The sequence below is a fragment of the Glandiceps talaboti genome, chromosome 20, assembly GCF_964340395.1.
Source record: "Glandiceps talaboti chromosome 20, keGlaTala1.1, whole genome shotgun sequence".
NCBI lineage: Eukaryota > Metazoa > Hemichordata > Enteropneusta > Spengelidae > Glandiceps > Glandiceps talaboti.
The window spans coordinates 4,657,286-4,670,122 of NC_135568.1; the positions used below are offsets into that span (position 1 = coordinate 4,657,286).

Here is a 12,837-nt window from a genome sequence, read left to right on the forward strand (position 1 = left end):
GTAGCTTTATTTTTTGTTTCTGAGCTTAATCGACCCTGGCATTGCACTCAAAAATAATCATTGAACATCTAAGCTTATTCGTATACAAGTTCTCTTCCACTCGTGATTTGAGAGAGACATGTTTCAAACAAATCACTTGTCCTTCAGTGTCCGACTGGATCTGACAGAATGATCCGTATTTGCTGCAGATGTTTCTCAATCAAAAGTGGAAGAAGAGAATGTGTATGGGAATCTTAATACTTCCATGATGAACATTCGGGTCAAAATGAAAACTCGTACAATTGTACATGGGTGGCTGATACGATTCTTTATGAGGGAATGTTTGTTACCTAAAGAGTTGTCGTTGGGGGCGCTGTACAGTGAATGAGATCTGGCAGTGGTATGGTAGTCACTACCCCCGTCTGCAATAAATTCTTGTTGCAACCAATTATACCGCAATATCCAGTTTATTGACAGAGTCGCTATGAAAACGCCCGCCCACAATGTACACAGTACCTTCACCTTATTCCCTTCGTTAATCTACATAAATTACCACACCAACAAATTATTATAAACGTAGATATTATATTTTCCATGACTCACTCTGGTGCCCCGGCGGATCTGGTGTAGGCTACAGCAGTGCGTGGATACCAACCTAAGGTCTAAGGTATCTGTACTATTCTGCTTATTACATATACTTAACATTTTTATCTTACAAATTTGTACTTGTTAATGTCAAAACTCCCAAAAAGAGTAGACAAGGTGAGGGATGTGTACACTTTACATCATAATTTTGAATGAATACCTCTTTCAAAACTTACACTTTACAAATGAAAATTCTGCAAAACAGTAATTTTTATCCAAGTTTTTTTCTAAATGTTGCATTTTGTTACCAAAATATCAAAAAAGTGTAAGAAAATAAAAATTCAAAATAGATAACAGAAAGTCAAAATTAAAATTCCAAAATAAATACCCAATCCTCATTCTGCCTGAAGTATTTTTATTGAAACATGCATATGTAGACGTGAAATAACCGCGTTTATCATCATAATAATTCTGGTAGTGCGACTCTCAAATCAAACCAGAAACTGGTCTGTGACAATGACACTAGCAGTGTAAACGCGAGTGAAAGGCGAGCACGGCTACATCTCATCGTGTGTGTCCGCTATCATGACGATAAATAAATGTCTTCATGTTATTTGTTAATGCTGAAGCTATTATTTCAAGAGGTGTGAAACTCCTAACTTTGTTTATTATCCCTAATGCACCACCCCAGTGTACAGTACGTCTTTCCTAGTACCTGTAAGACATAGAGCGTGATGCGATACATTGTGCACTACCGGACACCGCCTCCTTGTCACAGCGCCCTCTAGAGAGATAATTTTCTTAAATGGATCTTGGAGTTGGGTAAAATTTACAGTAAGTTACGCGGCAGGAAATGAATATTGATTGATAGGCTAGTTGAGGGGCACAAGATAGTGTAATGGCGAAAGAGCAAGACCAACAACGATGGACATTGGCCGTACGTTTTCATTCATGACAATTTCAGAGGTAATTTGAGTAATTTCTTTAGTTAGATAATTTTTGCGTCTATGGGGTGGTTTGGAGCCAACTTCGCATCAATGTAGTCATACAAGTGCAGTCTATTCTAGTTGCTTCTCTACAATATATCCTTGATCTCGTACACAACAACTCGGAGTTGGACAGACGACCGGGTCAATAGAATACAAACAGATACATGTAAGTCTTTACGAGCAACAAGAACGTTGCCTTGGCCGGCTGAATGTGCACTGTGTAGTATCCTTTCATAAGTGAAATTGCAGTTGAAATTCACTCGAAGACGTCCATTATTATGATGGTACAGTAAGAAGAACGCTGATGTATTCCCAGAAGATTATATTTTTGTGTCGTTTTTCGCGGAATTCGTGCTCGTCGTAAAGTCGCCGTTCAGGACGCTGATGAGGCGACGGTTTCGCGAAAGACGTTGATTATCTACTATTTTGACAGTTGAGTCGTCAAAATTCTGAATCGAATCGCCCTCAATACATGTACTGCAATTTGTCATGTTTAATGTATATCAATAGGAATAATCGGCGTCAGTTCCTTGCAAATATAATGCTTGTGCCCGACCTCTCTCGTTACAGGTGCTGACGACAAAACATCAACAGGTGGAGTCTTACAAACCCTGACGTCGCCACTCTAAAACTACTAGAACCTAAACCAATCTTGCAACTACTAAACCTAAAGGATACTCACCATGAAGCGGCAACGTTACATTTTAACGTCCAGGAAAATGGGCATTTTTCTAATGTTTTTCTCTTTTCTGTGGATATATACTTTTACAAACTATGCCTTGTTTCGAGACGACGGGGGCCAAGCAACGAAGGAGAGCGAAAGACTGAAATCCGAAATATTAGACAAGAGTAAACAATACGTGCAAGCGTTAGCTCAAGAAAATTCTCAAGGGAAGATATCCGAAGGGTTTTCAAGTTATGGTAAGTGGACTGATAACTAACTTTTATGCCAAATTTTAGAACTATTTTTGAGGGCTTTCGTTATGCGGGATTGATAAAAATATGGATATATTTATTACACTGATATATCCATGATCAAATTACTTTTCTGTGTTAATGAAAAATACAGCGCAGATAAAACCAGCGTCACCATGGTTTCCCTGTAACACTAATGTCATGTACATATTTTTGAAAAAAAATTCAATTTCACTGAAATTGAAAAGCATTACACAGAATTCTGAGGAAACAGTATTTATGAACGATATGCTAAAGTAAAGTGTGTACATAGTGCAGCATTCCCACACTATATAAAACTAATGACAGTCAGCATTGGAAGTATAGGGTGAACATGGCGCAAAAGAACGTTTGTCGTAAATTTGTGACCCAGAGAATCAATATTAAGGAAATTTATGTGAGAAATATTTATTTTTAATATATTGTCTTTTTATGCTATACTTGAAAATTCTCTGTTTTCAGATCATAAAATTACGTACCTTCGATCTACGCAGCGAAAACTATGATCGTTACCCTGGCCCCAGTTTTCGAGGCGTAGATCATCTGAAAAATACAAAAAACACAACTAAAATGTTCTAAGTAGAAACTTGGTTGTGCTTTAGAATAATGAACGAAAAACATAAGAAAAATCAAACTCTAATGATGTTTGTAGTGGTACCGAAACGACCAGGGTAACAAAAAAGTGGTATCGAATCGACCAGGCCGAATCGGTCAGGTCCCGAAAAGACCAGCACCCCACAGTTTTAATGTGAGACATTATACAGTTTTAATGTGATACATCATACATGTAGTTTTAATGTGAGACACCAAACAGTTTTAATGTGAAACATCACACAGTTTTAATGTGAGACATCACACAGTTTTAATGTGACACATCACAGTTTTAATGTGAGACATCAAACAGTTTTAATGTGAGACACCAAACAGTAAGGGAACACACATTTTTGGTGCATTACAAGAAGTCACTATACATGAGTGGTGTAGCAAATTTGCTTTTAATGAGGACATGCTGACCGACCGAATACAATAAAATACAATACAATACATCTTTGTTATCCCAATAATAGACAATTGAAAGGTGACAATACTACTGTTTATAAAAATGACAATGCTATAAATACAACTTCCAGAAATAAGTAGAGAGGTTTATAACTGAAAAAGAGATAATAACATGACAATGAATATACAATGTAAATAATGTCCTGGGTGTTCATTAGTTATTTCTGATATTGAATTGTTTTTGAAATGATTTAAATAGATGGATATATAGCTCTGTAGGTTGTCTATAGTGCTGGTAGGATTAGATTGCATTTGTAAAAAATGTAAACCTCAAACTATAACACTAGGGAAGCTGGTTATTGTTTAAAATTGGGCTTTGAAACTGGGAAATGCTCTTTGTACAACTCAATTAGACTAGTGTACTGTACTCCAGTTATTTTACATACGTGATATACCACAATATCAGACACACATAATGGAACCATTGATTCTACAACAGTTGACATCGAAGCATTGAAGAACAAAAGCTGTTACAAACAAGCTTCCTTGTTAAAACTACAGACCTCTACACATTTATACTATCCTGGCCAGAAAATATCTCCCAGGTTTGCAAGGTGTTGGTGATTGATTCCGTCATGGCTTGTATAGTTACCATGGTAATGGTACAGTATTGAAGATATGTGTACTATATATATATATCTCATGGTATTAATTTGTTATTTTATATTAATGACAATTGCAGTTTACACAGGCAAGCATTAATAATTTATTCGCTATCAAGCTTTTCACTGATTAAATTGAATATCATCAAAGTATTATTTTCATAATTAATCATTATAGACATAGCCATATTTTGTGATAATGTTCATATTGATTTAAAATTTTTGATGCCAAGGACTTTGCTACTCAAATAGAAGGTGAGGATATGATATTTGTTTTGTTATTATTTATTAACTTTCGAACCCAACCCTGTATTGAGTGTCATATTGTCATTATCCATCTCTCTTTTATTTCTTTTTTTTTACCAAGGTTTTGTAATCATTTATATATTTGGGTAAATAAACCACTTTAATATTAAACTTATTAAGTATAAGCATATATCCATTGGAGAGCTCTCACCAATGTCTATGTTACAAGTAAGGAGAAATGAAATTAATTTGTTGTATCATGGATGTATTAAGGAGAGATGCATCCATGGTTGTATGGACAACAAGAAGTCATTTCTATTAAAACATTGGTCGTACCTCAGAAATTAAAATGATTTCGCCAGTACTTTGTTCAAGAGAAGTCCAAGAAAAGAAAGGCTCACAATGCAAAAATGTAGGAATAGAGAACAGAATGATCTAAAAATATTAATGCATGATCTTATAATTTCAAAATGGCCACAGCTGAGTCTGTGCTATTGGAAAATAGTAGAATGACAGATCTCACAAAATAAGATGATGGATAGCTGAATTTCTTTTATTTGTTTCAAAAATGACCAGGAGCAAGCTTTCATGTGGCAAAGTTTTGGGCGTCTTAGCTACTTTAATTTTAAACAACTTGATCTTCATTCTTGGCAAGCTAGGGAGTGTTTCCCAATCCTAGACTTACATGTAACTTAAGGCAACTCCCTAGTTTGAATACAAAAATTGTGTATGCCCACTACTATACATCTTTTGTCCATTCCATGTACCTTGTTCAAGTATTCAAACCTAATTACCATTTGTATACATGTACGCATGTACAGGTCATGTGTTGACCTACTACATATCTTGCCTTGATATTCTGAGAAAGAATATTGCTTTGAAACATGAGGATTGTATTTATTCATCAGGACTGTTCTACTCATTTCTTTTGCAGTCCTACTACATGTACATGTACATGTATGTACATGTTAACATTCAGATATATTCAGGTGTTTACCTAATATGTCTGAAGCTTGCCGATTAATACCTTGATAAAGAATTTTTATTCAAAACGTCAGATTTTACATCTATTTATTCGGACTGACTTACAAGTTCCATATACATGTACATTTCTTTACATGTACATGTATATGCATACAAATGGTAAATATGGGGATGCGTCAATGGAAATAAAACACAAAGCAAACAATAGTGAATCGTTTTAAGGATGAGAAGCATGTTCATACAGCTATTCATGTCAATTCAAATTGTCTTATACTTGTGAATCTATAATTTTTGAAAAGAAAAGTCTATGGGACAATCGCACAATGTCATACAAATTCAATAAGCGAACTCAGTTCATTTAGGGGGAGAGGGAGGCGTCAATGCAATTGCTGAACTGCATTTTCACACTTCTAACGAAATTTTGAAAATTTTCACCATTTTAGTGGTAACAGCATTTGTATAAGTTTACATTGTTGTACTACTGAGATGTTGATAAGTTGATAAAAATGTACTTCTAATGCGAGATACAGTGCTGGGTTTCTGGTAGTATTTTGATGTACACCGTCATCCCAGTAAACAAGTTCATAAGGTTGGAACTTAATGTTTACCATCATGTGTTTACAGTGTACATGTACATTGCAGCCATGGTAGTGGTATGACCGCTACAATTTTCATCATGGTTTACATCATATAAAATGTGTGCTGTCACACTTGTGAACATTCATTTAGGGGGAGGGGGAGGGGTTTTTGTCCAAAATGAACGCTGTTCGTTTATTGAGCTTTTGCAACATTGTGGGATCTTCCCTAATATTTTTATTAACTGTTCATGTGAAATTCAGTCTGCCATATATTTATACGACATACGTTGAAAATTCTACACTTGTCTGTACGTGTAGAGTCAATTTTTTTTGAAAATACAATGTACAGCTAAGCTTGTCAGCCAAATTCAAAGAGATGTATTGTACCCAACTTATCATTACCAACATTACAGCGGTACCCCCAGTTACAGAGACATTATATGATTAATGTGTTAAATATTTGGTTGGTTTTCAACTCAGTGTTAAAATAATAAAATAATTCACTATATAATAATGGTCCCTGCAAAGTCAGCTTGCTCCCATGGTTTCTAAGTTGACCCTTGGGTGAACCATATAGAAAGAAACTAGGGAAGGAAGGAAGGAAGACAAACCAATGATGTCATTATGAACGTGTATAGGAAGTATAGTTTCTATAACATCATGAAGTGAAAGGCACTCCAGTCTGACTCTCATGGAATAGAACTTATACAAATATAACACTACATGTATGTATGTTCATCATGGAAGCACTATGATTCATACACAAGTTCTCTCTTCTTCCACTTTTGATTGAGAAACAGACATATTTCAAACAAATTACTTGTCCTTCTTCAGTGTCTAACTGGATTGGATCACTCTGTCAGATCCAGTTAGACACTGAAGAAGACAAATGATTTGTTTGAAACATGTCTGTTTCTCAATCAAAAGGAATTTGTATGAATTATACAAATATTAGATTTAAAGTCACAGATTTAAGAATAAGACAGATAATTGTGAAAACACAAAATATACACTAAAAAATAAATATGAAAAATACACAGGATCATTCATTTGGTCACGACCACTTTTCTGGCATTGTTGAATACGGTACCAGGGTATTAACGTACAATTGTACTATCCTGGCAATATTGTTCTCCCAGAACAAAGCAGCTTTGTACCAAGGTGTCAAGCCCTTCTATAATTTCTGAATGGCATCTGAAAATCATACTCCAAACTTTTTCATTTCATGCAAGTGGTGGTGGAAAAAATAGCGACCAGACCAAAGATTCTTTCCTCTTGGTCTCTAACTGGCAACTAAAAATGATGTTACAAGTCTCAGAGCCATCTTGCTATTAAAGTATTCATGTGAGAATGTTATTTTTCTGCAAGTAGATGGCATTGTGTCTATCACTGTTGCATGGTGCTAAAACACCATCCTCAGCACCTAGGCAGCCATGCTCATTGCTTGGCAGGTTACTTCCATGCTTCAAAAGTGTTCTACTATCCTTGAGCTTAGTTTTTGAATGACAATCTTGTAACTTTCACATGAAGAAATATGGCTGATCACCATTTCCATATGTGTCATTGTCATATCAGAGTATATTTCTGTATTGAAGATGTTTATATTACTGATACTGACCATTATACAGATTACCATGTTATTGATATTATTATACAATGTAGATCACTGGTAGGCCAAAAAAAAATTGTTTCCGATATCATGGTCTTATTAAATAGGGTAAGTCAGTTAGCATTGTATTTTATTTACTTTTATCTTTTTAATTTTTTTCTATTTTGAAAAATATTGCTTCGACCCAAACCAAACAAAATGTTGGTCAGAATACCCCTTCTGTGATAGTTTGATGAAATATATATACATTGTACAGACATCACTGGGGAAAGAAAACAGACAGTGCATGAAGGCAGGGCAAGAAGGCAAAGAATTTCTTATCTTTTTATAGGGTCAGCAGTTTAAACTAGGGTTGGTTAGGTTATCTGAAACACATTTTTTTTATTTTACCTTACCATGTTATTGATATGTAAGTTTTTATGCAAATTACAATGTTATGATAGGTGAATTATTAATATTATGCAAATTACCATCATCCATGTAATCTACGCTGGTGTATGGCATGTGTGATATATTGATGCTGTCTCATGTGTCATGATCCCTTACTTTGTTGAAACGTGTATATTCTGCAAATGTCAAAAGATATGAATGATTACAATATGTAAATGTTATCCTGGTAAATCTTGGCTGCCTAGGACATTTTTTTGCTTGTATTCTGTTTCACTTCAGACCAGGCAAGCAACACATGCATGATTCCAAAGATTTCATAAATTCTTAATAAGGTAAAATACACCCAAGGGAACACTTTCTATGGAAAATGAAATTTCTTGAAATCACTTCAAACTCTGCCATATGGAAACTTGTATCATCAGGTCCTTTTGAAATCAGAAATTCGATTTGGGGTTCATGTCTTGTTCTCAAGTAATTTGAAATTTCTTTTCTCGTAGAGTCAGCACTGTATTCATCAACCAATATATTGGATTCTAAAATGGCTTAAATTTGTAAAGTGACACTCTAAATTTTTCCTGATTATTGTTAAGCGTGAATGTAAGTTTTCTGAACAAAGTACAAATGTAACAGTAAAAATTTGCAGATTTTTATTTAGGAATCACATATTTGTACTTGTACCATGGTATGTTAAATATTGGTTATAGGTTACATATACAATTTATTTGCAATGAAGGCCACAAACCCAAAGAGCTTATACAAAACAAAATATAGTTTTGAAAAAGATAATGGAAGCATTGTATGAAAACTTAGGTTCTCATTTTGAAAGAATATTCAATGAAACATGCCAGCTCATTTAACTTTGTGTCATTTTGTGAGCTTACGAGTGATATAAATTTATCATATGATGGGTTTTCGTAAAACTGCCTTAGGAGGAATTTCCTTCTTAGTTCATCATAATGAGGACAGCATGCTAAGAAGTGATACTCGTTTTCTGCAACGGAAACATTGTCTAAGTTACAGAAGTTACAATAACGTAAGTTTTCTGGAATGTTTTGATGTCTTCTATCTCAGTATTCAGATCATGAGAGGAACAACGAAATCTAGACATTGCAATTCTAAACTTACATGTGTAGATAGACACATTTCTCAGGTATGTTAAGTGCTATCAGGAAGTATAACCTACTATAAACTATATGCTCTGTTTGTTTTGAATGACCTAGATGCATTGTATTGTTTTGAAAGAAGGCTAACATTAATCACACACACACAAGTTCTTTTTGTATTGAATTTTAGACTAAAGGGGAGCAAGGGACTCTTTTGGTAACAAACTACTCTTAACATGTAGCTTACCTGTAGGTGTGAAGAACTAACGCTAAGTACTACACTTCCCATCATTGACTTTTCTTTCATCCATCTCATTGCCATCTCATCAGATCAGATCATCAGATGGATGAGCAAAAAAATTAAAAATCTAAATGTCAAGTAGAATAGTGTAGTGTTAGTCCTTCATGTCTAATGTAGGCTACCACAACATCTAGATTTGAACTGTGTGAACTAATAACCAGGAAGAAGGATATATTCAAAAGGTTCTTAATCAGCAAAAAAGCCATAATTTTTGCCAGAATTGACATCCAAACTTGGCTTCCACCTCAGAAATGAGAGATTCCTGTTTACCTGAATGAAATTTCATTTCAACTCCATTGAAAAAACAAATGCGGCATTAATGCCATTATTTCTCTTGAAATTAGATTCCAGAATCAACAATTTAATGTGGAACAGTGTAGTTGTATGGGTCTTGGTGGGTTAATTTGTTTCACACAACATTTAAGTACCTTCACTTTTATTTCAATTACTGAAAAATGTAGAATCTTAATGTCTTGCATCTGGTATAACTGTCATCAGGCATTCACATACATGTACAGTATATGATACAAAAATAATTTCATGACACAATTTTTTGGTGTACATTCTTTACATTCATGTTTAGCAAATCGTTAAAAGCCAATGTTTCAATTCCAGGCATGTCAAATTTGGATAGAGGGCACACTGACCTACATATACATATAAATATTAATAAATGATGAATCTTTCTGTCTGTTACTGACTTAGTCTGAAAGGTTCAGTGGTTGGTTCGCGTGTGTAACCCCTCGCTACCCAGTGAGCAGATAACATAAACGGAAACAACGACCGGATCTTTCTGTCTATTATAGACTTTGAGCTTTCATTGTTATATTATCACTCTACTGTTTAATATTACATTTACCCTGATAAAGTGAAAAAAAAAACATGTACATGTATTGCTGGGAAACAACCAGCTGTAAATAGTTTATTATTTGTGCATTTCAAACAAACACTTTGTTACTGGTACATTATTGATTGATTTAAGATTCTGGTTTTACTTTCATTTCCAGATTGACATTTTTTCCATAACCAGCTGTTTTGTCAAATTTATAGTGGCAAAACCCAAATACTGTATATATGGTTCATGAAGACTAACAATTATGTGCAAAAAAACCACATTAGTACTACTCTGGTAATCCCAGTTTACATGTACTTATAGGGGTTCTCACTTAGCCAGTTAAGTCGACTCTGGGTCGACTCTAGTCTTACCTAACATAAAAAAAATAATAATATGTTGACTCTGAGTTGGGTTAAATTTATGTAAGGTACAATGAGGGGTTTAGAGTTGACTTATCTTTAGTGTGTGACACAAAATTCCAGGTTCCATGGTTAAAGTTCAGGGTTGCTGCTAAATGATTGTATAACAAATGAAAGCTATGCTAATATTGGATGACTTTGGTATGTGGTCTGTGTCATATACAAAAATTGAATGAAGTCCTAAATCCAGCTTATTAGTATTAGATAGACACAAAATAATATTGTTTGATGTGGTAGATTATTCAAGTTGGTGATAGCAGTGCCTTCGTGAATCTCATCACCCTGCAATCAAGATACACTGTAGTATAAATATTGGAAGTCCCCAAAAATGTACTCTGCAAGATCATAAAAGTCAATACCACCTTACTGTGAGTGCAATGAAATAAACTTCCATTCAATACGTTATATCAACATGCCACAACAATAGTTTAGATTATGTCTACTCTCGTAAAAAACCGCAACCTCGATTGCCAAAGTAGTATACAATGTATGTCAGCTGACTGCCTCCTTCCTTGGTCAGATTATAATCAAATGAAGTTTCTCAAGATTTTTAATATTCATTGATTCATTATCAAAATATTTTAACACAAATCTAATATTTTTTGAAATTAGAAATTGAAGATAGTTTAGGTAGACTTTTGCATTTATAAATATACCCTCAGGTATTTAGATGCATCCATCTATGATTTATGTATGTGTAGGTTATAGATTATGGAGTGGGTGGTTATTATATTGAAAATGTCTGCGTTATTTGAAATGAGTACAAGTACATTTAGGTGATGTGTGAGTCGTGATGTTTGCATATTATCAAGAAAATATTCACTATAAGATGAAAGAGTAGTTCAGTATGTATTACTAATTACAATATGATGAATTTATGATATATATAATGAATAAGTGGTTTATTAAAGTAGCCATATGGATGAGGATTAGGTATTTATTTTTGATTTTTGATTTATAAAATATTTATCACGGCTTCCTACTTGAAAAAGCAATGTCAAACAACATTGACAAAGTCTGTGGTTGCAACTCAATAAATTGCAAAAAGCTAAAAGTATGTAAAAGTTTGTTATTGTATACATAATTAGAAAGATTTTACACATTTATTAATCTTTTGCAGTATAGTGAGTTACAAACAAGGACTTGGCATATGTTGTTTCACATTGACTTTTGAATGTGAAAGCTATGATAAAATTGTTATATAAATTAAAAATCCAAAATAACCTCATCTACATGGCCACTTTAAGTTTCATCCCAAACAGAAATGGTTACAAACCATGGGAGAAAACAGAGACTGGTGACAAAAACTTGGAAAAGGGGGATGGATAATATTTGATTTTCTGGTTCCAAGATGCATTGCGCAAGATGGTGTCGCTTATGTTGTAATATTTAATATTGTCTTTATTACGTTTAAAATAACATTTTTATCAGGAAATGTTGGAAGACATGTTAACATCTTAAATGGTCTTTGATTAGGAGTGATTTTATAGAAACTTAAAGACTAAATGGCATCAGTGACAGACAGTGATTTTACAGGTGAACCCAGGGTTTGGTCAAGTGACAACCATCCCCCTGAATAGCACGTGTAAACTCCTCAGTGCATACACATTACATGGCATTGTATGCATCTTGGAGATGTATGGGAGTTTGGAAATAGCTTGGAGTTAACCTCGCTTGACCCCGTACCATGGAACATTGTGGATGGTACATTGTGAGTGACAACACGTAGGTTATACAAGAGGACAAGAATAGAGAACAGTATAGATGTACATATACACAAAAGTTCACACATGATGTACTTCTGATGGTTCATAAACCCTATAAGGTCACTTATGTAGTGATTTTATTTGTAGCCATTCAAATGACAGTAAAAACCAATTGAGCTGCAAAAGGAAGTAAACCAAACAAATCAAGCTGATAAAAAACTCAAAATATTTCTACAGTATGTTCATATCAAAATCAACAATCACAATCGTATGTAGTGTTTGTTTATTTGGGAAACCAGTCACAAGAAGAAGTCAGTGAGATTGGGGTAACTATGATGTCATTTCCTCAAATGTTCTCCCACAATTCCTTGCAGGAAATCCCTTAAATGTCAGAGCAGAAGAAGGGCTTCATATGATTTCAAACTTGTAGAAGTTACATTGTACAAGGCACTTTTATTATTTGTGTACATTATGATGTACCATCTCATTCAAAATACT

At 34.2% G+C, this 12,837-nt stretch overlaps 1 protein-coding gene across 1 annotated transcript in view; it reads left to right on the forward strand.

The window, feature by feature from the left end:
• The first annotated feature begins 1,458 nt into the window (after positions 1 to 1,458).
• Positions 1,459 to 12,837, forward strand: part of LOC144450657 (alpha-1,6-mannosylglycoprotein 6-beta-N-acetylglucosaminyltransferase A-like) — a 74,651-nt gene continuing 63,272 nt past the window's right edge. The window contains exons 1-2 of the mRNA XM_078141302.1: positions 1,459 to 1,530; positions 2,124 to 2,474. Of these exons, the coding sequence (XP_077997428.1) occupies positions 2,237 to 2,474 (238 nt within the window). The 5' untranslated portion in view covers positions 1,459 to 1,530; positions 2,124 to 2,236. The remainder of the gene's footprint in view (positions 1,531 to 2,123; positions 2,475 to 12,837) is intronic.